The 27,063-nt window shown below is 41.4% G+C and overlaps 1 protein-coding gene across 1 annotated transcript in view; it reads right to left on the bottom strand.

Moving 5' to 3' along the window:
• plcb2 (phospholipase C, beta 2) overlaps positions 1 to 26,775 on the bottom strand; it is a 36,239-nt gene extending 9,464 nt beyond the window's left edge. The window contains 22 exon segments of the mRNA XM_056295925.1: positions 167 to 271; positions 442 to 541; positions 1,633 to 1,797; positions 2,521 to 2,672; positions 2,953 to 3,077; positions 3,485 to 3,569; positions 4,495 to 4,591; positions 5,233 to 5,313; positions 5,416 to 5,631; positions 6,256 to 6,340; positions 6,563 to 6,645; positions 8,567 to 8,724; positions 9,190 to 9,336; positions 9,846 to 10,006; positions 16,773 to 16,873; positions 21,777 to 21,852; positions 21,951 to 22,004; positions 22,176 to 22,255; positions 22,646 to 22,786; positions 24,304 to 24,372; positions 26,132 to 26,209; positions 26,692 to 26,775. Coding sequence (XP_056151900.1) covers positions 167 to 271; positions 442 to 541; positions 1,633 to 1,797; positions 2,521 to 2,672; positions 2,953 to 3,077; positions 3,485 to 3,569; positions 4,495 to 4,591; positions 5,233 to 5,313; positions 5,416 to 5,631; positions 6,256 to 6,340; positions 6,563 to 6,645; positions 8,567 to 8,724; positions 9,190 to 9,336; positions 9,846 to 10,006; positions 16,773 to 16,873; positions 21,777 to 21,852; positions 21,951 to 22,004; positions 22,176 to 22,255; positions 22,646 to 22,786; positions 24,304 to 24,372; positions 26,132 to 26,209; positions 26,692 to 26,775 — 2,443 coding nt within the window.
• Positions 26,776 to 27,063: the final 288 nt, after the last annotated feature.

The following is a 27,063-nucleotide window of genomic DNA, read 5'->3' as shown; positions in this document are numbered from 1 at the left end:
TCTGTGTATATTTATGTGTGTGTCAAAGAACCGATGAATAATTCTCTACCCAGCTGCATAACACATATAAACCAAATTTGAATCCTGTCCCTGAGTCTTACCACACCAATATGAATTCAAGTGCAGCATTGCTTCATGTGAAAATAGAAAGTAAAAGCCGGTGCACCTGCAAAGGCAGCAGGGATGTAGTCTTTGACCTCGATGTATACAAAGAGAGCTGGCAGTGTGAGTGGCATGTTGCTCTCACTGCGTAAGCAGATGTGCTGGAAACCTGCGGGGCATAAAACCTCTGTAAATTGAAAACAAGCCTGCTGTTCCTCCGACTCGGTTTGCAAACACTGTAAAGCATTGAAAAAGACCTGAGTTGACCGGGTGACATTTTGAATTATGCATCGGATGGAAGAAATAGGAACAATCTTTTGAGCAATCTCCTCCACTTGCCTGATTGGATGCTGTCAACAGGGATGATCCTGTGTCCCAGGAATTTACCATTCTCTTCATGAACTACGATTCTCAGGGAGGCCATTTCAGGTAGCAGGATCTAGCCAGATCAACAACAATAATTGTATTGACCAGCATTAGAAACCACATGGAAAAAAATGTAATGTTAAGATTTTTTTTTTTTTTGCTTATACATACAGATACAGCAACTCTTGCATATGCATGCGTGCAAAAACTTTTACCTGCCTGCACCTGTGCAAACACTTTTGAATATATTTGTTTGCGCCCTCCATTGCCAGATAACAGTACAGGTTTGGAAATCCCAGTAATAATCAAGAAATATTACAAAGATAAAATTTGCACACTGTTAGGAAAAATTATCTAAACTTAAGTTTGTCTTACAAAGATGAATTTAATACAAATTTAAAAATTCCAAAAAAAGTGCAAAACATAGCGAAAGAAGATGTGTAGACAAACTGATTGACGCTTTTGTGTTGTTAAAGCCACAATCCTTAAGACTGTCATTTTTGTTTAACCTGCTGACACCTATGGAACCAGTAGTACATACAGTGGTGTTTGAGCATTCAGTTCCAGAAATAAATCAAGGTCAGCTCCTTCTCTACTGCTGAACCAAAAAAAAGAAAAAAACATGGATCAACCTTGATGTTGGAGTATGCATTAGCTGAGATCTATTATGAGCCCGTCATGCCATATCACCTATCACTAGCCACAACGTTCCCTTCCTTACACACTCAACACTTCATGGCTTCTTCTTCTGCATTTGGCTGTTACGCTTAAGGCATAAAACACTATGTACTACAGAATTTTTCCTGGGAAAGTCTTATGCAACTGTAACCATCAAATTGAGCAACTATGAAATACATTCATGAGTTCAATATTTGTAGATTAGTTGTTTGAACCCAGCTGTAGGAATTATGAATGGGACATTTGTTTGCATGCAAATCCCCTGGATTGTAGCTTTAAATTATTTTATGCATCACAACCTTGTGTGAACATGTTCCCTTTTTATTTTTATTCCTGATAATGTGCAGATTCATTCCTCATCCAAAAAATATCGATCAGATACATGTGCTCACTCTCTCCATCAGACACACAATTGTACAGAAACACAAATACAAACAAAAGCAAAAACACTGAGAAACACACATAGAAACAGAGACACACAGAGACCTTCTCAAAAACAAAGGGTTCCTCGTTCCACACTGGATTAATGGCATTTGGTGTAGTGGACCACTTGGTGCGGTATTTCTTCTTGGGGTCTCCTGGCAACCCGATTACCTCCACCTCAACACCTGTTCTCACGTTTTTGTCGGTCAAGAACTGGCCTGAATAGATCTGATGAGAGAGGTGAGCATGAGTCAGTGACCTACATACTGGACAACAACATGGACATATGTAGGCTACAGGTGGGGTTATACAGGCATGCATAAAAATCAATGTTATTCAAAAGAGTCTGCATTAAGGCAGAGTCTCACAAACACCAGGAAACCTTCATCAAAGAAGGTTGAATCAGTTCATCTGGATGCAACGTTTAATTGACAATAAACATTATATCAAGATGAACTGATTCAACCTTCTTTGATTTTCTTACCTGGATTATTGATCATGCATCAAGATGCCAGGAAACCTTGTTAGACACAACGGGAAACTCTCTCTCTACAGTATATCCTCAGAACAAATCATAAGGATGCAAACAGGCAGCCTCAAAAAAGCAAGCAATGTTATAAACAAATGCATGTAAGCATGCACAAACACAAACATGCACACTTCCCATGGATATTTTACTTTTAAAATGAGTAGAAAGAAAATAGCTCTCACCGATATACTTGTTGCTCATTGATCAAAAGGTTCCCCCAAAAATGTAATGCAATCAATTATGACCCCCCCCAATTATGAAATATATATATTAGACAAACTGAAGCAATACATTATTTTTACCATGTATTTGCTGCAGAAGACCCCTGTCTCTCAGTATCATAAGGACAAACTAAGCAACGAAACAGAGAGTAGTGGCATACAGAGAAACGAGTGTCTGAGCTTTTAGTACAAAGAACCTGCCTTTATGCTCAGTGTATTGGCCACAATAGTGTCAATCCTATCACAAAAAGGATTGAATTTCTTGTCACTGCGACGTAGAACGTCATGCTTGAGGAGGTAGCCAGTCTTCCCATTGAATTCAAACAGGGCCATGTTCAGCTGCATGGGGAAATCTGAAAATAGACAGCCCCATCCATACCCGCAGTGCATGGAGGCACAGTCAGAATGCTTGCAAAGAATACCAGCCCAGTGCATACTGAAAAGGAACAACACTGACCTGGTGTGGGGAAAAACACATTCAAGTGTAAAAGTATAGTCAGGTTTCAGTGCTAAGAATGTATGTGAGATTCTCTAAAAATAATGCAAATCAAATAGGGAACATAAATGGCCTCTCTGTCTCATCTATAATGATTGTTTAACTAGTTATCAGTGTGCATGTGTATGCTGTGGTACCCATAGTCTGGTAGTTGAGTGCCACCATCTGGCAGCCTACGTTCCAAAATGGCTGTGGGTTGTAGTTGGAAGAGTCCATTCTTGTTCCTTTCGGGTAAATCCTACTCATCTGCCGTTTGTTGTATCTGTAAGAGCCGGTTTAGGATTCCCTGAATTTACATGTCTGTATTTGTGACTAACCAAATAGCTGGCCAGATAAAGCAACCCCATTGTGGCCCCATTTATAATCTATTTAATGGGAAGAGGAAACCCGGATGGCCTGTCTCCCCACTGAGTTGTGATTGACTTCACTAATGGCTCGCCTGATGTCAGTGATTAATCTGCCAGCACACCTGGTGCCTATAAGTGGTTGTTTTAACATCTCTGTAATTTTCCTCTGATTAAAAACTGGAAAAATTACCTCATCTCTCTCATTATTCAGAGTAACGCTACTCTTATAAGAGAGCACTGTGTGCATTACTTGATAAAGCGTAAAATAACTGCTGGTTTTCGTCCATCTAAATGATAAGGGCATTAAAGTGCAACAGGATACTCCACAAAGTCCACAGCACTCCTGGAGATCATGGCCTCTCCTTTAGTTTCCACGAAGGATGAGACAACATAACTCCTATTCTTCGCTGTGAATGAAAGAGTGGATATCAGAAAGAGTTACTGGAATCAGATAAGTTTCATTAGCGTAACAGATTTGTGCTTTGAGTTTCCATCTAATACCATTTATTGCCCAAAGGTAAATAAGTTTCATTGTACAATTAGATATGTGCCATTTGGGGGAAAAAACGAGGTTCCCTCTTATTCAGTGATAGCTAAAATGTAAATAAAACTCTATTTGGAATAAAATATAAGTGATCAGCTATTTTAATAAACCTTTTCCCACCAAATGTTGGCATTGCTAATGATAGAGACATTTAAGTTTTCAATGGATTTCCTCCCCTTTTTCTCCCCAATTGTATCCGGCCAATCACCCCACTCTTCCGAGCCATCCCAGTTGCTGCTCCACCCCCTCTGCCGATCCAGGGAGGGGTGCAGACTACCACATGTCCTCTCTGATACATGTGGATTCACCAGCTGCTTCTTTTCACCTGACAGTGAGGAGTTTCGCCAAGGGGAGTTAGCACGTGGGGGGATCGAGCTATTCCTCCACCCCCCTAAACAGGTGCCCTGACCAAGCAGAGGAGACGCTAGTGCAGCGACCAGGACACATACCCACATCCGGCTTCCCACCCACAGACACGGCCTATTCTGTCTGTAGGGACGCCCAACCAAGCCGGAGGTAACACGGGGATTCGAACCAGTGATCCCCGTGTTGGTAGGCAACGGAATAGACCGATACGCTACCTGGGTGCCCCAGAGACATATTTTTTTAATATTTGGAGAATATCAGGGATTAATTGAAGTAAAAATGTATTTATTTTTTTGCATTACCATTTTTTTTATCACTATGCATGTAGGATCATTTATAGATCACATTTTCCCTTACACATACAGAGTTACAGCAAAGGTTTGGGTAGGGGTTTTGTGTGACATTAAGAAGCTCAGACGTACTTCTGGCGTTGTCAAAAGAGATGAATTTGTTGGGCTGGATGTAGTTGACCAACGCAGACATCTCCTCGTAAGCTGTTACCTCCTGTCCAGCTGTGCCCTATGGGGATTGAACCGGGTATTAACTGAATGATTTTTTTTTCTTTTGATTGGACAAAGTAAAAGTATAACTTGTCTCTGCATCAGCACTGGTATCAATTCATTGTTTAACTGACTTTCACAGAGCAACCTAAGATTGTGCAGATCAGTTGAAATCTCAGCAGCCCAAATCCCTATTTCTGACCTTTGACCCTTGGATTCCTGCATTTTATTTGTAATCCCTGAATCTCACTTTAAAACTTCCTTCACCGTAAGGCCACCTTCTGTTTGCCCCCACAGTGCTGATCCAATACTGGTCCAATTAGTGTTGTCTTTGAAATCCCCTATCAAGACCTAATTACACAAATGTATTTTTATTTGACGCGTTTTCTCACAAAAATTCTCTGTTTTGGCCTCTTTCCTCCTGGAATCATGTTTCTGTATCATCATTTGTCTTTATTGTCAAACACCTTTTTCAATTTGGTTCTAGAAGATTGGTATACATAGTCATTTATTGATTCTCTGTTCCTGCTTAGTTGAAATAACAAAGGGCCCAGGTACTGACAGTATATCCCAGCAGGGATTGAGCTAGCAGACCAGTCAGTAGTAGTAGTAGTAGTTGTTGTGATAGTGGTTGTGACAGTAGTAGCAGATTAGCGTTACCTCATCTGAGGTTTTCATCTTCTCCTCATCCTGTTCCTCCATCTCCTCTTGCTCCTCATTGTCCTCCGCAGCTGCGTCCCCCTCTGGTTAACCATGTAAACAACTTATCATTTTAAATAATGCAGAATAGTATCATCATAATTCATAGATAGACTTAGAAGTCTGAGATATGCTCCGTGACACTTGCATCATGATCTGTCGGCCCTTTTACCCACCTTGGGTCTCCTGGGTGGTGGTGTTAGCTTCTTGAGTTGTGGCAGGTGGAGCTGTGGTCTGTCCACTGGTTGGTGCGGTTACTTTATTTGTCAGGCTGGGCTTCTCATGGCCGCCCTTCTTGTTCTTGATAAGGATCTTACCCATGAGTTCAGATGGGCTGGGAATCTGCTGCCCCGGTTTCAGCTGCGTAAGCATTAGAGGCAAACGAGAGCTCAAAACAAACAGTGAGGCAAACAGTAACAAGGAAAGAAAGGACTTTTGAAGGACTGTGAAGTACAGATTTGCTGTATACACACGTTTGTGTACACAGACATCCTTTCTCTCTCTCATGGATTCAGACACACACACGCACGCACGCACGCACGCACGCACGCACGCACGCACGCACACACACACACACACGCAAAACAAATTCATGTGCACACACACACACACACACACACACACACACACACACACACACACAAGCAAAGACATACAAATACATAACTCAGAGGTGGGCAACATGAGTAAGTAATTCAATGCAAGACAGATACAGGGACATACAAGATTCAACACTAGCAGGGATGACATATGTGAAAATATGGGTCAAGTGAATCTTCTTTAATAGTAGCAGTAAGCAAATGTGACAATAGTGTAAAGAACAGCCAGAGTGGCATACAGTCTGATATCTCAGAAACTGAATTTTGCGCTCATGTTTCACGTGATACATAAAAAATTGAAAGTGATTCCAAATATGTTGCCTCTAGAAAAGCCTTACATAAGGACCGTTATGACTGCAAGTTGTACCGCAGCTGTTCCACTTACAGGGTACTTCTCCAGTGGTTCTGCTAGCAGGGCTTCGCCAAATATGGTTTTGCAATAGTTGGCCATCTTCTCCTGCTGCTTTACCCTGGAACACAAAACAACAACGCCTGTTACTGTTATCTGTCACTTACTGTGCAAAAACCTTGATCATTCCTTTTTGCCGCGTTGCAATATTCGATACAATATTTGATTTGCAGTAATGCCATGAGACCATTATCTATTACATTTGCGGTTATGACATTACACTGAGCAGAGTTCACAGGGGAAAAAAACATATCAGTAATTAGAGGGAAAAACTCGGTCTTACGAGTCCACGTGGTTCTCAAAGGAGAGGACAACGGGGTACTGGGAGGTCTTGAAGGCACTCTCAGCGATGGCTTCAATCACATCCTGTTACATATAACCCACCAAGAGACGTGCGTGTGCTTTTTTTAACGTTTACTTAACCAGATTGTCCCATTGACATTACTCTAAATATCTATTTTTCAAATGGAGCCTTCACTAGGAAATCAAGGTCAAGACATACATAAAAGTTGCAAACAAACAACACACAATAATGTACAGGAGTAAAGATGCATTCAAAGTCACATCATAGACAGACAGTCAGACACACACACCAACAGAGATAGCGATAACCATGATGATTATCCCTGAACATTAAGAGACAAAATGACAAACAGTATTATGCAGAGGACTTGCAGTCCACTCCAGACCGATCAAATTTAGAGGTTGACAGGAAACTGGACTGAGGTGTTTTGTCTCTGTGCCAGGGAGACTGGAGCACTGGCAGCCCTTAAATGGAAGTGTTGAGTGGGGAATGAGAAAGATGTGTGTGTGTGTGTGTGTGTGTGTAAATGACAGCGCTCCAAGCCCTTCTGAATTACTGAAGTGAAGTACAGCATGTTACGGCTCAGTGCGAAGACTTTCTGTGTAGATTTCCTGTGTAGATGATATCATCGATAATAATTGGAGGGCGCCATCATATACTATGAGGGTGGCATGTCAGTTGTTTACTAATCTGCAAGGTAATTACCAAGGCCATAGGTGTATAAGCAAAGCTCGGACGTGTACACAAACACACACTGTGCATACATGCACATACAGCTAGTCACACCCCTTTCATAAGCAATGCTTGAATGAACACAGCAACATATCAAAGTGGAATTAAAACTGATGGAAATTCATTCATTCATTCATCTTCAGCCATTTCTCCGGGGTAGGGTCGCAGTGGCAGCAAGCTAAGTAGGGCACTCCAGATGTCACTCTCCCCAGCAATGCCCTCCAGCTCCTCCTGGGGGATCCCAAGGCATTCCCAGGCCAGATTGGACATGTAGTCCCTCCAGCGAGTTCTGGGGTTACCCTGGAGTCTCCTCCCAGTTGGCCGTGCCCGGAAAACCTTCAAAGGAAGGCACCCAGGAGGCATCCTAATCAGATGCCTGAACCACCTCAACTGGCTCCTTTCAACGCGAAGGAGCAGTGGCTCTACTCCGAGCTCCCTCCGGATGTCCGAGCTCCTCCACCGTATCTCTAAGGCTTAGCCCAGACACCTTATGGCAGAAACTCATTTCAGCCACTTGTATCCATGATCTCACCCTTTTGGTCACTACCCAAAGCTCATGACCATAGGTGAGGGTTGGAATGACGATTGACTGGTAAATTGAGAGCTTTGCCTTTTGGCTCAGCTCCCTCTTCACCACAACAGTCCAGTACAACGTCCACATTACTGCTGATGCTACACCAATCTGCCTGTCAATCTCCCACTCCATTCTACCCTCACTCGTGAACAAGACCCCGAGATACTTGAACTCCTTCACTTGATGCAACAACTTATCCCCAACCCGGAGGGAGCAATCCACCATTTTCCAGTAGAGAACCATGGCCTCAGACTTGGAGGTGCTGACTCTCATCCCTGCCATTTCACACTCCGCTGCCAACCGCCCCAGTGCGTGCTGGAGGTCGCGTTCTGATGAAGCCAACAAAACCACATCATCTGCAAAGAGCAGAGATGCAATTTTGAAGCTCCCAAAACGGACACACTCTTCACCTTGGCAGTGCCTTGAGATCCTGTCCATGAATATCATAAACAGAATCAGAGACAAGGGACAACCTTGGCGGGTCTGGCACCCACTGAAAACATGTTTAACTTTGTGCCAAGAATGTGGACACAGCTCTTTGGTTATACAAGGACCGGATCGCTGATGGAAATGTCCAGGGTAAATACAGAATGTAAAAAAAAAATGTTGGTTCAATATGTTTAGTGTAGCAAATGTCTGAGAGCTAACTATCAGTGGTTAAAACTCTGCATAGACACCTTAAAGAGGATTTCAGTTGTCATGGTGAAGCCATGGGTGATGATGGGCTCTTCATCTGGGGGTTTGCCCTTCCAGCAGTCCAGCTCCAGACATCTGCAGCCAGCCAACAGACATTGGCGGTACATCTCAGGAGACGACACACCTGAGAACTGACCAGCTGGAGGGGAACAGACACAGCGACGGAAGTCGAGGGAAAATACCCAGAAATAAACAATTACCTTTGCACATGCACATGTCATATTTGCAAATACATCAAACAAACCACTCCTCAAAAACTTACATTATCACATTTACATACTCTGATATGACACATGGTTTTATCCCAAGCAAACTGCAAAAAAACCTCCCCGTGATGTGTTGGTTTGTTGGTCTGCTGCACTACAACTTATGTGGATCCCATATGAGAAGTCCCAATCCATATTTGAATTGATTAATGCAAAAATTCAGGGTACAGCTTCAGATCACTGACCGCCATTTTGCAACGGTGTCTTTTTTTTTTTACCTTAGATGACAAAGCAAAAGTTTATGTCCACTAAATACTCAGGGTCTCAGGACTTTGAGGAATGCATTAATCATGCAGTGCATAGTTTAACTTGGCATATCTGCCTCCCTCCCCCCTGACCTGTCAGATATGTGTTGTGGGAGGACTTGATGAGGTAGTGAGGTATCGGTTGAGTCATGTCTTGACACTTCGCCAGTCTGTCCTCTATGACCACTGAAGTTTCTGGTCCCATCAGAAAGAACAGAAGCCCCTCCGGAGAAATCTGACCTGCACATGAGCAATACACGTTGTCAAAGCCTTAGTGTTTATACAACGCAAATACTATGCAGAATGATGAATGTCTTTTTTGTTTTTCTCCTTTTTTTCTCCCTAATTGTACTTGGCCAATTAACCCACTCTTCTGAGCCATGCCGGTCACTGCTCCACCCCCTCTACCAATCCGGGAAGGGCTGCAAACTATCACATGCCTCCTCTGATACATGCGGAGTCGCCAGCCGCTTCTTTTCACCTGACAGTGAGGAGTTTCGCCAGGGGGACGTAGCACGTGGGAGGATCATGCTATTCCCCGCAATCCCCCCCCCCCCGAGCAGGCACCCCGACCGACCAGAGGAGGCACTAGTGCAGCGACCAGGACACATACCTACATCCGGCTTCCCACCCGCAGGCATGGCCAACTGTGTCTGTAGGGACACCTGACCAAGCCTGAGGTAACACAGGAATTTGAACCGGTGATCACCGTGTTGGTAGGCAACAGAATAGCTACATGTGTCACTCACCTTTGTTAGAATTGGAGGACAAAGGTTCATATTTGTCAATCAGCGCTTTGACCTGGTCTGGCCGAAGACGTGGGAATAGCTCTTCATTGAGTCTGGAGTCCCTCTGCTTCTCATTGAGGAACTTGGAAAAGATGTCCTTGGTCATATAGGGTTTTTTGGAGCTGAAAGTGGTGCCTGACAGTCACATGAACTGTTTACATAATGTCAGCAATCAATACCTCCTACCTGGTGTCTTTGCTGCAGAAAAGAAGTCAATACAATAATAATTGCTCTATTCATCCCTGATAATGTATCCTCAGATTGGTTGTTCTGGGATTCATTACTATGAAGTGAAGCATTAGTTTAGCTTTCAAGGATATTCCATAACTTAAGTGAAACCTGTATCTTTATCATAGTTATGTCCTCCAACTTCAGTACCAAGAACACCCAATTTGAGCAGCGAGGATTGGGAGGAGCAGGTGGTTGGAGAATGGCGTGTTTGAGTCCCGGAGCGGCAAACTTTGAAAATGGTTAACCAATGCCTAGTGAATCGGAAGAAGATCAAAGAGAATGGACTGAAGTAAGGTGGAAAAAAACTAGAAAGAAGAATTCAATGTCCAGTGACAGTGAGTCGGAAACACAAAATGGTCTGAAAAAAGTGAAGGCGGGAGATGAGCGTGAAGAGTGGAAAGTGATTATTGAGTTTGGAGCTCATTCCAGTGGCAAGTTACATCCAGTGAAACTCACAAAGCTATTCAACATGAGACTGGGCCTATTAAGCAGGCAAGGTTTTTGAACAAAGGAAGATTGTTGTTAAGTGTTGTTAATGCCATTCAACGCAACAACATATCGAAAATGAAGACGCTGGATGGAGTCCAAATTAAAAGCCATGTTCTCGGGACAAATGAGAAGATATGTGGAGTGATAAGCGGTCTTCCCTTAGATATCAGTCTGGAAGAAGTCAGGAAAGAAATTAAAGAGGGGAAAGTGTCGGTAGTGAAGCATCTTCCAACTAGATATCAGGGTAAACTGGTCAACAGTTTGTCAGTACTCCTTCAGTTTGAGGGAAATATGTCACAGAGGGTAATGATTGGGTGCATGAGTTTCCCTGTCAGAGAATATGTTCCCAAGCCATTGAGATGCTTTAAGTGTCAGAGAATAGGACATGTAGCAGATCAGTGTAAAGCCAAATCAAGATGTGTTAGATGTGCTGGAGAACATGAATATGGTGGAGGTGCAGCTGATGCCAAGCTAAAATTCTGCAATTGTGGTGGAGAGCATAGTGCAGCATTTCAAGGGTGTGAGGTACAAATAAGAACAAAGGAAATCCAGATATACAAAGTGCAAAACAAAGTGTCATATGCTGAAGCAGCAAAGCACATATCGTAAAACATGGCAGTAAATTCACAGCTAACCACAAACATAATCTCTACAAGAGATTTTCCCAAACTACCACAGGTGCAGAAGGCGAGTCCTATGACATGTTCACATAAGTGTGCAGAAAAAGATGATACATTGATTGTGGATAAGTACAATTTGTGGCCTTTATTGGAAAGGTTGTAAATGTTACTTTACAACAGACAAAAAAGAGGTCAAGGCTGAAGACTACAGTGGAAGCAGCAGATGAATATTTGGGTGTAAAGGATTTAACTATAGAAATGTTACATGATATGCTAGCTTCCAATGATGGCTTCTCACAACTTGGCGATTAGCATAATGGTTCTCCTTATTCTACAATGGAATGCTAGGAGCCTTATTGCGAATGGCCAGGAATTTAAATCATATATACAACAGTCAAGTGAGAAACCAGATGTTATTTGCACCCAAGAGACATAGCTGAAACCACACTTGGACTTAAATATTAGGGAGTACAATTCAATAAGACAAGACAGAGATGGTGGTCAGGGAGGGGGATGTGCAATCTTTATCAAAGGACTCTCTTATGGTAGGTTATTAATCAATCACAATTTTGATCTAGAAGCATTGATTGCAGAGTTTTGGGTGGATAAAAGGAAATTTGTTGTTATAAATCCATATAATCCCTCTAAGAGACTTACGATAGAAGAATTAGAAAGGCTTTAACAAGGAAATAAGGTAATATGGTGTGGTGATTTTAATGCTCATAATAAGTTATGGGGAGGGGAGACAACAGATTATAATGGGCAGGTAGTTGAGGAGCTAATGGAATCAAAAGGATTAGTTTGTTTAAATAATGGGCACGGTACTAGGCTCAATTTTAGAAATGGAAGAGTGTCTGCTATAGATCTAACTTTGGTTTCTAGTGAACTAGCTGCTGCTAGTAATTGGGAAGTATTGACAAATAACATCATTGGCAGTAATCCTTATCCGATTGTAATCAAGCTTGATATGAGTAATATGGTTCAGCTAGTATCATGAGATGGAATTTTGGTATGGCACATTGGGAATCATTTACTAATATTTCTGATTCAGATATCGGTAAGATATCTGAATCATGAGTTGAGAAGGGCGCTAAATAATTGTAAAATGACTGCCCCTGGAAAAGATAATGTATGTTATATAATGTTGTCTAAATTAAGTGATTTTGCATTAGGGAGGCTGTTGGAGCTGTACAATAAGATCTGTGAGGAAGGCAGGCTTCCAATAGTGGAAAGAGGCTGTCACTGTTCCTGTCAAAAAACCTGGGAAAGACCCTACCACTCCAGTTAGTTACAGGCCTATAGCTTTTACATCACACATATGCAAATTATGGAAAGAATGGTTACAGAAAGGTTGATGTATTACATAGAAAATAATGAATTATCACTTCATGTCAGAGTGGGTTTAGAAGAGCACATAGTACTTTAGATCCATTGTTATGCCTGGAGTCTGACATAAAGAAAACTCAAGTAAATAGTGTGTTGTAGCTGTTTTCTTTGATGTGGAAAAGGCTTATGACATGATGTGGAAGGAAGGACACTTAATAAAATGGGATATCATGGGTGTTGGAGGCAAATTATATATAATTAGATTAGGGACTTTTTATTTAACAGTGCTATCCAAGTTCGTGTCAGAAACTCATTTTCAGAGGATATGTAGTTGAGAATGGAACCCCTCAGGGTAGTGTGATTAGTCCTCTTCTGTTCTCCATTATGATAAATGATATATACAGTGCATCCGGAAAGTTTTCACACCCCTTCACTTTCCCCACATTTTGTTATGTTACAGCCTTATTCCAAAAAGGATTAAATTCCTTTTTTTCTCATCAATCTACACACAATACCCCATCATGACAAAGCGAAAAACGTTTTGTAGAGATATTTGCAAATTTACTAAAAATAAAAAACTGAAATGTTGCATGTACATAAGTATTCACACCCTTTACTCAGTACTTGGTTGAGGCACCCTTGGCAGCAATTACAGCCTCAAGTCTTCTTGGGTATGAAGCTACAAGCTTGGCACATCTATATTTGGGGTATTTCTCCCATTCTTCTCTGCAGATCCTCTTGAGCTCTGTAAGGTTAGATGGGGAGCGTCGCTGCACAGCTATTTTCAGGTCTTTCCAGAGATGTTCAATGGGGTTCAAGTCTGGGCTCTGGCTGGGCCACTCAAGGACACTCACAGACTTGTCCGAAAGCCACTCCTTCGTTGTCTTGGCTGTGTGCTTAGGGTTGTTGTTGTGTTGAAAGGTAAACCTTCGCCCCAGTCTGAGGTCCTGAGCGCTCTGGAGCAGGTTTTCATCAAGGATCTCTCTGTACTTTGCTCCATTCATCTTTCCCTCAATCCTGACTAGTCTCCCAGTTCCTGCCGCTGAAAAACATCCCCACAGCATGATGCTGCCACCACCATGCTTCACTGTAGGGATGGTATTAGCAAGGTGATGAGAGGTGCCTGGTTTCCTCCAGACGTGACGTTGGCATTCAGGCCAAAGAGTTCAATCTTGGTTTCATCAGACCAGAGAATCTTGTTTCTCATGGTCTGAGAGTCCTTTAGGTGCTTTCTGGCAAACTCCAAGCGGGCTGTCATGTGCCTTTTATTGAGCAGAGGCTTCCATCTGGCCACTCTACCATAAAGGCCTGATTGGTGGAGTGCTGCAAAGATGGTTGCCCTTCTGGAAGATTCTCCCATCTCCACAGAGGAACGCTGGATCTCTGTCAGAGTGACCATCGGGTTCTTGGTCACCTCCCTGACCAAGGTCCTTCTCCCCCGATTGCTCAGTTTGGCTGGGCGGCCAGCTCTAGGAAGAGTCCTGGTGGATCCAAACTTTTTCCGTTTACAAATGATGGAGACCACTGTGCTCTTCAGGACCTTCAAAGCTGTACAGATTTTTTTAACTGATTTTTTTAATCCAGGTCCACAGACAATTCCTTTGACTTCATGGCTTGGTTTCTGCTCTGACATGCACTGTCTACAGTGGGACCTTATATAGACAGGTGGGTGCCTTTCCAAATCATGTTCAATCAATTGAATTTACTACGGGTGGACTCCAATCAAGATGTAGAAAAATCTCAAGGATAATCAGTGGAAACAGGATGAACCTGAGCTTAATTTTGAGTGTCATAGCAAAGGGTGTGAATACTTATGTACATGCAATATTTCAGTTTTTTATTTTTAATAAATTTGCAAAAATGTCCACAAAACCTTTTTCACTTTGTCATTATGGGGTATTGTGTGTAGATTGATGAGAAAAAAAGGAATTTAATCCATTTTGGAATAAGGCTGTAACATAACAAAACGTGGGGAAAGTGAAGGGGTGTGAATACTTTCCGGATGCACTGTATATAAGCAGGTAGGTCCAGATTTGGCAAGTCACTTTTTGCAGATGATGGAGCACTTTGGAAAAGGGGTAGGAATATAAAGTTCAGGAGGTAATTACACAAGTTAAAACTGGTCTCTGACATTGGGGCTTAAGTTGTTAGTAGAAAAATCAAAAACTATTTTTTACAAGGGGTAGGAGAAGATGTTACTTTAAAACTCTATGGCCAAGGATTAACGAAAATGAAAGCATATAAATTCCTTGGAATATGGGTGGATAAGAGGGTCACATGGAAAAATCACATTGATAAAATAGAAGATAAATGTAAAAAAGTTTTGAATGTTATGAGATGCTTGGCAGGCACTATGTGGGGGGCTGATACAGTTGCTTTAAGGAGCATTTATACAGCTTTAATTAGATCAGTCCTAGATTATGGTTTTATTGTGTTTGGTTCAGCGGCATGTACTTCTTTAAAAAGGCTAGACAGAATCCAGGCTCAAGCATTAAGGTTGTGTTGTGGAGCAGTCAAGTCTACACCAGTGTCAGCACTTCAGGTAGAAGTTGGAGAAATGCCTCTTTATTTAAGGGGGAGACAGTTAATGGCCAGGCAACTCTCCAGGGACAAAAAGATGCACATCCTATAAAACAGATTTTAGATATAAGTTGGGAAAGTAACAAACTTAAAAAAGAATGTTTTTGTGTAGGTATCTCAGATATATGTAAGGAATTCAGAATCAAAGACTGGAACATTAGTCAAACTGTTTTAATATCAGCTGTTCCACCATGGTTACTACCTCAACTAGTAGTAGACTTCTCTATAGTGGATCATTTACACTCAAAAAGAAATACAATCAATGTGCAGGCATATGTGAACAATGTTATATATGTGAAATATATGGATAACATATACATAAATTTACTGATGGATCCATAAATCCAGAGAATGGAAACACCGGCTGTGCATTTTATGTTCCTGAGTTAAAGGCCAGAGTGAAAAAGCGAGCAAGTGATCACTTAGTGGTGTATACAGTAGAAATGTTGGCTCTCATTAGCTCTTCAGTGGGTAGAAGAAATTCAACCAAGACAAGTTTTAATTTGCTCAGACTCCAGTGCAACCTTAAATAGCTTAAAAAATACATCTTCAAACTGTCGACAAGATATTCTCTATGAAATATTAAAGCTATTATACAGGATTGTTAGATTGGGAACAGATGCTCAGTTTATTTGGATACCAGCTCATGTAGGTATTAGGGAAAATGAAACAGTGGACCAACTGGCCAAAAACGGATTGAAAGCAAGTCATGTAGAATTGTCAGTTCCAATCAGAAAGCAGAAACAAAATCATTTATAAGACACAAAATCAAGGCGCAATGTCAGGAATTATGGGACAATAATCGAAAAGGAAGACATCTGTACCAGATCCAACAGGAAGTATGAGTAGAAAGGACTTGGCGGACGAGCAGGGGAGAACAGAACATCATTAGCAGGTTAAGATTAGGTCATACAAGACTGAATTCCTCACTGCAACTCACCGGGAAACATCAAACTGGGAACTGTGATGTCTGCCACCAACCAGAGACTGTATTTTTTATTTGCCCAACATACGCAAGAGAGAGATTCATACTACAAACTACACTGGAACAAGAAGGAATTATGCACATGGACCTAAACTCAATTTTCACAAGGAACACTGAGAATGATGTACTTAAATATATCTTCACCTTTCTCAAGGATACTGGCCTGATGGGAAGAATATAAATTAAGGACTCTTTAATGTAACAGTAGGTAGTGATAATGTTCCATCTGGTTGCAATTCGTCAATAAAACAGAAGAACTTCAGTGCCAAAAGGGTGGTTTGCCACATGATGCAACAGTACATTGACAGTAATAGTAAATAATTTCAATAATAAACTGAATTTCATGAAAGTGAATGGGGATCAAAAATGTATCTAAGTATTTCTTAGTTACCCTGGTACAAATGAATACAATATCGAGCACATTTTGATAATTATATGAAGGTGATGGTCTTGCATTGAAAACTCAACCAATAAACTGATGTTTTGCACAGCGCCGGTGTTGCACTGAGCTTCTAGTCTTATTTTGTTTTCTTATGTCTAATTATATGTCAATATGATTTGAAGCAGGTGTGCGCATGCAAAGCCACGAAAGTCCGTGCCTAACAGAGGTTTTCTCAAACACATTCGAAATGAAGTAGACAACAGGAGGGTACTCACTATGAAGTGAAGATCTCGTAGAGTTCAGGCCGTGGGCAGAAGTTCATCAGGAAGGTCTTGAACGCGGTCTCAGTGAACACGTCGGGCTTCATGGTGTCGTGCTACCATTTAAACAAACAATATCCACAACATTTTCAAAAGGATGGTGATTTTGGTAATACTTTTCATAAGAATCCTCCATGTGGGGTGCTGGTGAGCAGTAACATGTGAGGAAGTCTTTAAATTGGGCTCCTGATCAGGGAGAACTTTTCATTAATATTATAACTTTTTAGACCAAACACAGATAAATTAGGTTTAACACACACGACACTGAACCACTAGCACACAGGACTCACAACTCTGTACTTGTACATCGACCATTTAGAAGACGCGATGGGCAAAAAAAAATCCAGCAGTGACCAGGCCGCTAAAGCCTCAGGTCTGTGAAGGCCCCAGACAAGGACTCTAAAGATTTAATCTGGGGTGATGGCTGCCATCGCGAGCAGTGACAGCAAGATTTTAGCATGGATAGATTAATTCACAGAGGATCTGAATGCAAAAATAGACTCTATAAAGGACGGCATGGCAAAACAAGAGCACTGTCTCAAAGATGTGGAGGATGGCCTGAATACATACTCAGACAAGACGACGAATATGGAGAACATTGGCCAGCTAAAATCTGAAGTCCATATGCTATGCCAGAAGGTAGACAATCTGGAGGGACGACAACGCCGGTGTAATGCACGCATTGTTTGGATAAAACAGGCATTCGAGAACAGTGAAGGCCAGCAGCCTACTATTACTATCACCTGTGCCGTCTCATCGGTGAGGAATGGGCGAAGCCTCCTGATGTTATAAAGGAGAAATCTGCAGGAGCGAGCAGATGGAACATTTACCTCATTTGAAACCCTTACCAGAGACCATAACATACCCAGATCCCATTTTTTTAGGTACCTTCAAATCCATAGTATTGCCAAGGAAGTTTTTCCCTCATTTCCTTATCTGCCACCTAAGAGCCAATTAGATGTTATTATGGAGCTAGAGCCCTTTGGGGAAAAATGTGTCGCTATAATCTACACACTGATACAGGGATTAAAACAGATATCCTGGGACAAAACAAAAACTGTATGGGAGAGAGATTTGGGTGTAAAGCTTTCTGAATAGGCATGGCAGGACAGCTGAACTTGTGTACATACTTCCTCATTGTATATATGACATGGTTTAATTCAATTTAAGGTGCTTCACCGTCTTCACTACTCGGGGGACAAGCTTGTCAGAATCTTTCCCACCACAGACCCTGGGTGTCCGAGGTGCAGCCATAGTCCAGCCTTGGTGGGACACATGTTCTGGGCATGCCCCTCTCTCAACAGTTACTGGGGACATATATTTAATGTATTTTCGCAAATCTGTAAACAGACCATAACCCCCGATTTTCACACAGACATCTTTGACATACCACCCTCTAACTATAAGGTCACAACTTTGCAGGCAAATGCTCTAGCATTTGCTTCATTGCTGGTTCGCAGACTTATTCTTTTGAACTGGAAGTCGAACTACGCTCTATCATTTTTGCAGTGGTTAAGGGAGGTGCTGTCCTTTCAACCTTTAGAAAAGCGCCGATATAAAATATGTAAAACCGGCAAAAGCTTTGCTTTGACCTGGAGTCCTTTCATAGACTTTATTGAAGGTTTTCCCTTTTATTGAATGTACTTTTTTACCTGATTGTAACGACAATATTTATATAGACATAAGTGTACAACTTCATATTGTAGTCCCTGCATAGTCCCTTTTTCCCCCTTCTTGAGCCTTGGGGGGAGGGGGGGATTCCTACATGTTTTGTATTGTTTTATTTTGTTGTTCGTGTGTCTTGTATACCTGTTCCAAAAAACTTGAAAATCGGAAGATAAAGTTTAAAAAAAAGAATCCTCCATGTAAAACACGTACAAAACATTTGTAAATTATCTTTGATCATCTTATAATTACTTTGTAAGGTACTTCTACTACTACTACTTCAATATATCTAAATACTAAAAATGACATCTCCAGGTTCTTATGACTATATTAAATCACGACTTAAAAATCACAACTATTATGTTTCTAAGTGTTAGTATATGCACACGAATAAATGGAATGGAAACGGATGATCCACTGTGGTGACCCCTAACGGGAGCAGCCGAAAGTAGTAGTAGGTAGTAGTAGTACATGCACATGAATACCCGTTACAGCATCTACTATATAACTTATTTGGGGACCTAAAGTTAATCAGAAATCAGGAACACTTTGTCATTTCATGTACTTGCATACATGAAATGAAATAAAATATCGTTTCCCCCAGCCCACAGCAGTGCAACACAAGGACAAAAACACATATCCAAAAACTACAAGAACTACAAGAACACATATAGCCAAACTAACACATATATCTAAACTAAAATTAAAAAATTAAAAAAATATCACGATCCAGGAGAACGAACCCCAGCCAGGATGACCGTCTGAACTGCCGGTCTGCATGGGCTAGCAGTTAGCTTAGCCTGCCCCGCATTTGTGTCCTGTCAGAATGCCCTTGGTGTTTCCTTTTTTAGCGCAGCTCTGGGCAGAGCCGTGGTCCTTGGGCCCACCGGACGCAGCAGACCAGGTTCCTTCAGCATATCCTATGTTAGCTCTCCCAGCCAGACACCTTCGACACACCTCCCCGCACTCCACATGACACTGAAAACATAGTCAACTCTAGGCAAGGCCACCGCCAGACCGCCCTTGATGTTATCGGAACTGCTGGTCTGCATGGGCTAACAGTTAGCTTAGCCTGCCCCGCTTCCGCGTCCTGTCAGACCGCCCTCGGTGTTACCTCTTCGGGCACAGCTCCGGGCAGGCCCACAGCACGCAGCAGACCAAGCTCTCCCAGCCGATCCAGCGCCAGCTCCCCCAGCCATCAAACGAAGACACACACTTAGCCGCAAACGTGGACAAAGACACTGCATGGATGGTACTTGGCCAGGCCGCCGCAAACGTGAATTCGTGCCACCATCTTCCCACACTAGTACTGGGCGAGGCCGCAGCAAACGTGAATTCGCACATGTTCCAGGAGCGGAAGTGAGCACAATCTACCTTTCATAAAATGTACACCATGCCACATATATTAAGGGACCTAATGTGTTAACTACTTGAGCTTAACAAGCCACATAAAAGCCAGCTTTCCATTACGGAACTTAATCCATAGAATTTAAGCGCTGGAACTTAGATCTGGAACCTAAGCACGAGGTCTTCAGTTCGTGTTGTTTTCCCACTTCCCTAGCCGTACTGCGTCACACATTTTTCGCACTCCAGCACAGTAGGTGGCGATATGCATCTCCTGCTCCCTGACAATGACTTTGTATACGTCATCATTTCTTACGATGCTGCTTCTGAATATCAGATTTGCGACTTTGGTCTCCTCTGTCGTCCAGTATTGTCTAGATTTGGGAATTTCCATTTTTTGTTTTATAAAAACTTGCAAGAAACGTTAACAAACTAGCTAGCAAATGTTAGCTTGTAGCTAGCGATGCGATGTTTAAAATGGCGGCATTCACAAACGGTGAAATTCGCAGGACGTAGGGAACGTAGTTTGTGCATATGACGTACTTCCACCCTAAGGCCCCGGAGCTTACTGCCGTGGCCCTGCAAAAAAGAAGGGCTTAAGTTCTCGGTAAAGCCCACCTGAAGCCCCAGGAAAGCCAACGGAAACACAACAGGAACCAATAGGCAGAATTCAACCACTAGGATAAGTCCATAGTGGAAATGGGGCTATTAACTCTTCAGTAACTGACTCATTACTCTGCGTTTGCTGATATTGACATGGTTACAATAAACAAAATAGACCTATGCATAAAATGAAATACAATTTTACACTATTATAAGAACACCAACAAAGAGCTAATCTGTCGCCCTTGTGCAATTTTTTTTTACTTTGCCTTTCCTGTTGGCAGCGGCTTCCCACTGTTTTTAAAGGCTGAAATACGTCTTCAAGTGCAATGTCAAAGTGGATAGCAATTCTTTATTCACTGAAGCATCTCTTTAATAAATAAATTTCCATCACATTTCTCTGAGCACCCTGTGGTGCATTTCAGCTCATTTCTCTTCAGTTCATACCCATGTTAACATCAGCCTTTGTAAAATAACAGTGTAGTTATCTAAAAATGTATTTGTGGTTAATAAGTGGTTTAAACTTTATGGAGCATACTTAGTTCACATTTAAATATGGTTTAAATATGGACCCCTAATATATTTAACATGCAATTTGAAACCATACATCAACAAAATATAAATTGTTCTCTCTTGATTTTTAATCCCCAATAAGCTGAATGAATACCAAACACATTCATGAGTGAATTTACCAACATTTACAGTGCTCATATAATCAAAGAATCCATTATTCATAATCGACATCTAACTATGTAATCATAGTTCATAAATGTTCTTTCAAGTATTTCTCCTCAAGCAATAGTGATTTATAAAGCAATTATGAGCTATTTAGCTATCATTTGTAAATTGTGCTTCATTAATGCTTCATGAAGGATGGTTATTATGATGTGTTACTATGATTTTTAGTATGCAATTTCTAGGTGTGTGTCAGCAGACGTGGTTGAAGGCACGGAATAATAGCATCAATTAGGTATGAGCCTTCTCACCTTTTTTGAAGTGGGTTAGCAAAAAAAAAAATGCAGGCCTTGCATTCATTGACAATGACCATATGTGTTTCTAAACATAGGCAACATAGGCTGTCGTCTAGTGCGCCGGTCAAGGTTCACCAAAGTTGAACTTGAACTCCACGCGAAGCGAATATGCGAATTTGCTTTGCCACCGGAAGTGAATGTTCACCCCTTCGCTCACATAGAATGGAAGTGAACGGGAGGCAAATATTCGTTTGTGTCCGACTGCCCTGAGGGCAAACATGTCTCGTGCGCGCATGGAAGCAGGAAGTGATGAAAAATAAGTGAAAACCCTTAAGGCATAGTTTATGGTAAATGACACGCAAATTGATGGACAAACCTTTGCTTTTGGCAAGAGTGCGGATGCCAGAGCACTTTCAACCCTCTTCTTATCAGCAGGGAACATCTTGTAAATACTGAGAAATACAACAAAGGGGAGCATTGAGGAGAAAATGTACAGATGTACAAACCTATTTCCAGTGCTACATAACAACTTCAAAAATCAGTGACCAACTTTTTAATGGGGATTCTGCCATCCTTGTTGGTCTGAAGAGAGATGAGGACATATCTGGGCAATATCACACAAACAAAACGGAGGATGTCGTGTTACATGTAATATTACATATATTTATTTCAACAAAAGGAATCATTTTTATCACCGATGAGCCATTTACTGCACAAATTTATCCAGCATCGAAAAACAAAAGTCACATTGATAAATGAGATCTTGTTTACTCACATTTTATCCAGGAAGATTTGTCTGCATGCATTGTTTCTTGCGGGGTTGAAGGCAACTGCCAGAATGTCAGATGCCCAGTTCTAGAATGAGTTGAATTATAAATATATAAAAGGATTTCATACTCAATCTGAGCAGTATTCATTACATGACTCCCACCACACAATGAAAGCTCTTACAAGAAACCCTGTCTTTACATTGACCACTAGAGGGCAATGACAATCGGTGCCTCAGGAAAAGTCATGAATTTTGACTTTGAACCTTTGACTGTGATTTCATTATAGTTGAATAAATCTGGATATTGCAGTTGTAAAGTCTAATAACAACTAAAGGGACAGGGGATATCTGGTGGATGCCAAAGGCTCATTGCATATTGTGTAATGATCTGTGGCTTTGATGAGTTAAAGGGGGTCAGGCATAAGAAAAAGGGAATAGTAAAAAGTTAGAAACCAATACACTAAGTGCTCTATTACCTGTGTCACTTTCTCTTTGGAGGCAAAGAAGTTGTGATAGGTCAGATTCACCATATCTGGACCTGAGACAATGGTCAAGGTTTTAGCAAGATGGTTGTTGTCTGGGAAGTCCAGGTTAAACACGTTACGGACCTTTGGGTGCTATGAACGACAAAAGAAAAGAAACTGGGTCACACTGTGAAAGGATGCTGTGGTGACCTGCACACGTAATGAGAGCTCACATAAGTTTACGGTTAAAATTCAGAATTATACAATGGGGTGGCAGCTGCATGGAAAATTAGCTTCAATTAGCTTTAATCATTACCCTTTGCGTGTTTAAAAGAGGTAAATCTGAGGTTTCTGTCACCCTCAGTTTGGACACCTAGGAGCAAGAGTGTATTCTGCACAAGCAAATTGGCTGACCAGCCCATGCAAAACTATGTGTGTATACACACACACACATACACACACATATACACACAGAAACCCAAGACCAAAGAATTGTTCTAAATCCCTCCGGTCCATGCCTACCATAGTGCAAAATATCGACCCCTTTTTTATCTCTACTCTCAAATAGCTTAGAGCTAAAGTCAGCTCCAAAGCTGAAATCCCAGATGTCCTCGGGGGGGGGGGGGGGGCATGTGCTGGTTTCAAACAACACTGTGATGAAGCTGTTTTCTGTGCTTACCCCAAGAAAACCCACCTTACATTTTAACTCTGTGTTGGACAGAGATGGGTGCATAATCCAACTCTCAATGAAGGCCAGCACTTGATGGGAGTGAGTAGTTGAAAAGAGTCAAAGTGCAAAACTTTGTGCAAACACACACACACACGCACGCACACACACGTATGCTTGCCAAGAAATAATAACAGAGTGTGGCTCGCGATACTGTGTCTGTCTGTGTGTGCATGTGGGCTGGTGTGTTTGCCTGTGACCCAGGTGTGAATTGTACTGCAGCTTTTGGGGAGCTCACTTTTTGCATTTTATTTACAGCGTGTCTCATATGAGTCACTTGAAATAAAACCATAATGCAAGCATCATGGATGTTGCGTTGCACAGACCGATATCCAAACAAACATCACCTATGATACAACAGCCAAATATAATACAGCACAATAATTTTCTGGAAAATAAGAAACCATTCAAATGCAAAGGCCAGACACTATTACAGTTCTTCTCTGATGATCAGTTTGTTGTTACGCTACCTTGTTGCTACTAGTAAGAATAGCACAGTTGGATCTTCATAATAACCCCAATTAAACTCAAGTTTGTGATTCAAAAATGCATGTACAACATAATTTATTACAACAGAAAACTATCTAGAATTGCACATTGAAAAATTGTGGCAAAAGCAATTAAGCAATTGATATTTTAGAGGCCCAACAAAATTTCACAAATTATGTTTTCAGGGAAGCTCCTGTCTTTGTGCTTTGTGACAATGCTTGTTTATGTACTTGTAAGTGTGTGTGTGTGTGTGTGTTGGGGAGGCTGCATATATTCATTGCCATAATTTTGCATTGCGAAAACACCACTCACACACTGATTGTGTACGTAAATTGTCAGGTTCAGACTTTTTTGCATGCATGCAGAACCTTTCACAATCAGGAAGGGAATGAATAAACCATTTGACTTTGATGACAGAGCAGGGAAAGGGAAAGAATTACACAATAATACTCACTTTCGGAATCTTTGCATATTTTCCTGTTCTGGTGTCTCTGATGGTAGCAACATCCAGGAATGTTATCTCCTGAAAAAAAATCAAGAAATTAAAAATCATTCCAGATTTTCCAAATGTGGCGTTAGATACAAGACATTTCTAGGCAGGGTGGAAGAAAAAAAAATCTATGGGGAAATTTTGTTGGTAGACAAATTCAAAACTGCGAGCAGTGAAAAACACATTGCTCTAGCTGATGCATGCTAACAATGATTGAACCACATCACTAGAGGCACACATTTAACGGGGGCTTTACCAGCTCTCAGACTAATGTGCTGAGCATGAGACAAGAGAATAAAACAGAGAGATAGATGGCCTTCTCAATCCAGCATGCATCACAAGGAGGGTTCAGCTGCACAGAGTGGCAGGCTGGTGAACCCACATCGGAACCAATCGATAATCTCCACAGGCTGCTGGGACTGGCAAAACACAATGCAGCTCTCAGCTAACCCACAGCTTAGCCAGAGTCTATTCACATGTGTTCACACTACAGCTGGTGGCAGGGCCTTTTCCTATCGGGCCCCGTTCTTGTGGAATAACCTGCCTGCTGCCATCAGACAATCAGACTGTTGAGTCCTTTAAATCTAAACTTAACACTCGTATTTTTGCCTTAACCTACTATTAGTTGCCTTTAAGTTGAGTGCTTCACAACCTGTATGGCAGGTCAGTTTCTGTTTCAATGAATTTACCAAGCAATGTTCTGCCAACGAGATTATAGAGTATAGATTATTGACTATTGCAAACTGTTCTCTTCTCTCATATGTCTTTTCTCTCTCTCTGAATGATGTCTTCTCCTTTCTCTTTTACTGTGAGTGAATGGTGTGATATGAGTCCCCCTTGTGTGCATGTGCAGTCTGTCCTCCTCCCAGGTCTCCATGGTGACAGTGGCCACCGCCTGGACGTCCTGAGCATCCCCCACATCACATTTTCTTTTTCTATATCTTATAAATCCATATAATTTTGTTATCCTGTTTTAATGTTATATCCTACCCTCAGTGAGATGTGTGACTATTTTTTTTTTAACATGGTGATGGTGGTCGCGTGCCTCGGGTCCTGGGCTGTTTCGGTGGCATTTGGACACTGCTTGGCATCCCCCTCATCACATTCTTCATGTATTTTATAATTCTATTATAATTCTGTTATCCGCTTTCAATGTTGTATTCTGCATTCACTCATTTAAAAAAAAATCTCTTTCTTGCATTTTTACTTTAGCACTGGTTTTGCTCTTAGATGCTTATTTAGATGCACTTATGACCTCTGATGACTAGTAGTTCTCCTGATTTCCTACGTTAAATGACTTATTGTAAGTCGCTTTGGATAAAAGCGTCGGCTAAATGACTGTAATGTCATGTAATGTACTGTAAATTGTGTAAACACAACCTCCATTGCATGTTGTTCATCTTGGGAGAGAGATCTCTCCTCTGTTGCTCTCCCTGGGGTTTCTTCCTATTTTTTCTCCATTAAAGAGTTTTTTTTTTTTTTTTTAGGGAGTTGTTCCTTATCCGATGCGAGGGTCTAAGGACAGGATGCTGTGTTGCTGTAAAGCCCCTTGAGGCAAATTTGTGATATTGGGCTATACAAATGAAATTGACTTGACTACACACCATGGATTTGAGGCACCGAATCATCGAACCTCTCCTTCCATGTCCACCAGCTATACAATCTATCAGTGATCCACAGTGTGGTCTGCAGCATCTTAGAGCATTAAAAGCACTTTATGGGAGCCCAGGTACCACAAAAATCATGCAACAGGGTAGTACAGTATATTTTGTAGGGAAGTGTTGTTCATTACCTTGCTTTGATTGGTCCAGTAGAGGTAATAGCCTTTAGGATCCATCTTCATGGTGACTGGAACTGTCTTTGTTGAATCCTTGTCAGAGAGGGGCACGTTTACTTTTCTTAAAACACATGTATAAAGTATGTCAAATTGTTTTATACTTGTAGTTGTCACGACCTGCTGGAGAATTTAGACATCATCAGTGTACATTTCCCAACGTAATCCTATATTTGAACATCAGCGATTGGAGTTATCATACAGATTATGAATGCATTATTATTACTGATAATAACAATAATAGATATTAGTTCAAAGTCTTTATTAGTAACAGTGATAATTGTTACTATGATCAGAATTAATTTTTAAAGGATGATAGTGAAATTTTGCCCTAACAGAAATTACATTTACAATTTGTTCCTCGGATGAAGGACAATAAGTCAATTGTTGGGTTGCCAAAGGGCACATATCAGCACCATGTCTCATTTCATCATTTTTAAGGCACAGCAGATTCAGTTCGTTAAGGGAAGCAATTACTTCTCTGCACTTGCTTACACCACGCAGCAACATTCACTCACCTCTGACCATTTGGTAAACCTGTCTCCTTTAAGCAGGTAGTCTTTGACCTCTGGAGGCTCCAGAGTAAATCTTTTCTTATTCATCTTTGTGTGTCCCCCAGCAGCAACTGCTCATTCCGGTATGATGCTACATCTTCATGTACACCATGGTCATAACCGGAGACTATCCTACCTGTCTGCCTCTGTCCAAACAGTGGACTATACTAGAGTTCAAACCCAGACTGGTCCTGAGGGTACGCAACCCAGCAGATATGAATTGCAAATGAAGTTGACAGAAAAAAACAAAACAAAACAAAAACAAATCAAAACAGACAACCTGACTAAAGGTGAACGTTCTGTTATGTCGCCTCGAGTCAGGGCTCTGGATAGAGA

Source organism: Lampris incognitus, chromosome 16 (assembly GCF_029633865.1).
Source record: "Lampris incognitus isolate fLamInc1 chromosome 16, fLamInc1.hap2, whole genome shotgun sequence".
Lineage (NCBI taxonomy): Eukaryota > Metazoa > Chordata > Actinopteri > Lampriformes > Lampridae > Lampris > Lampris incognitus.
The sequence above is the reverse complement of the archived record's forward strand: the minus strand, read 5'-3'. Positions and strand labels throughout refer to the sequence as shown.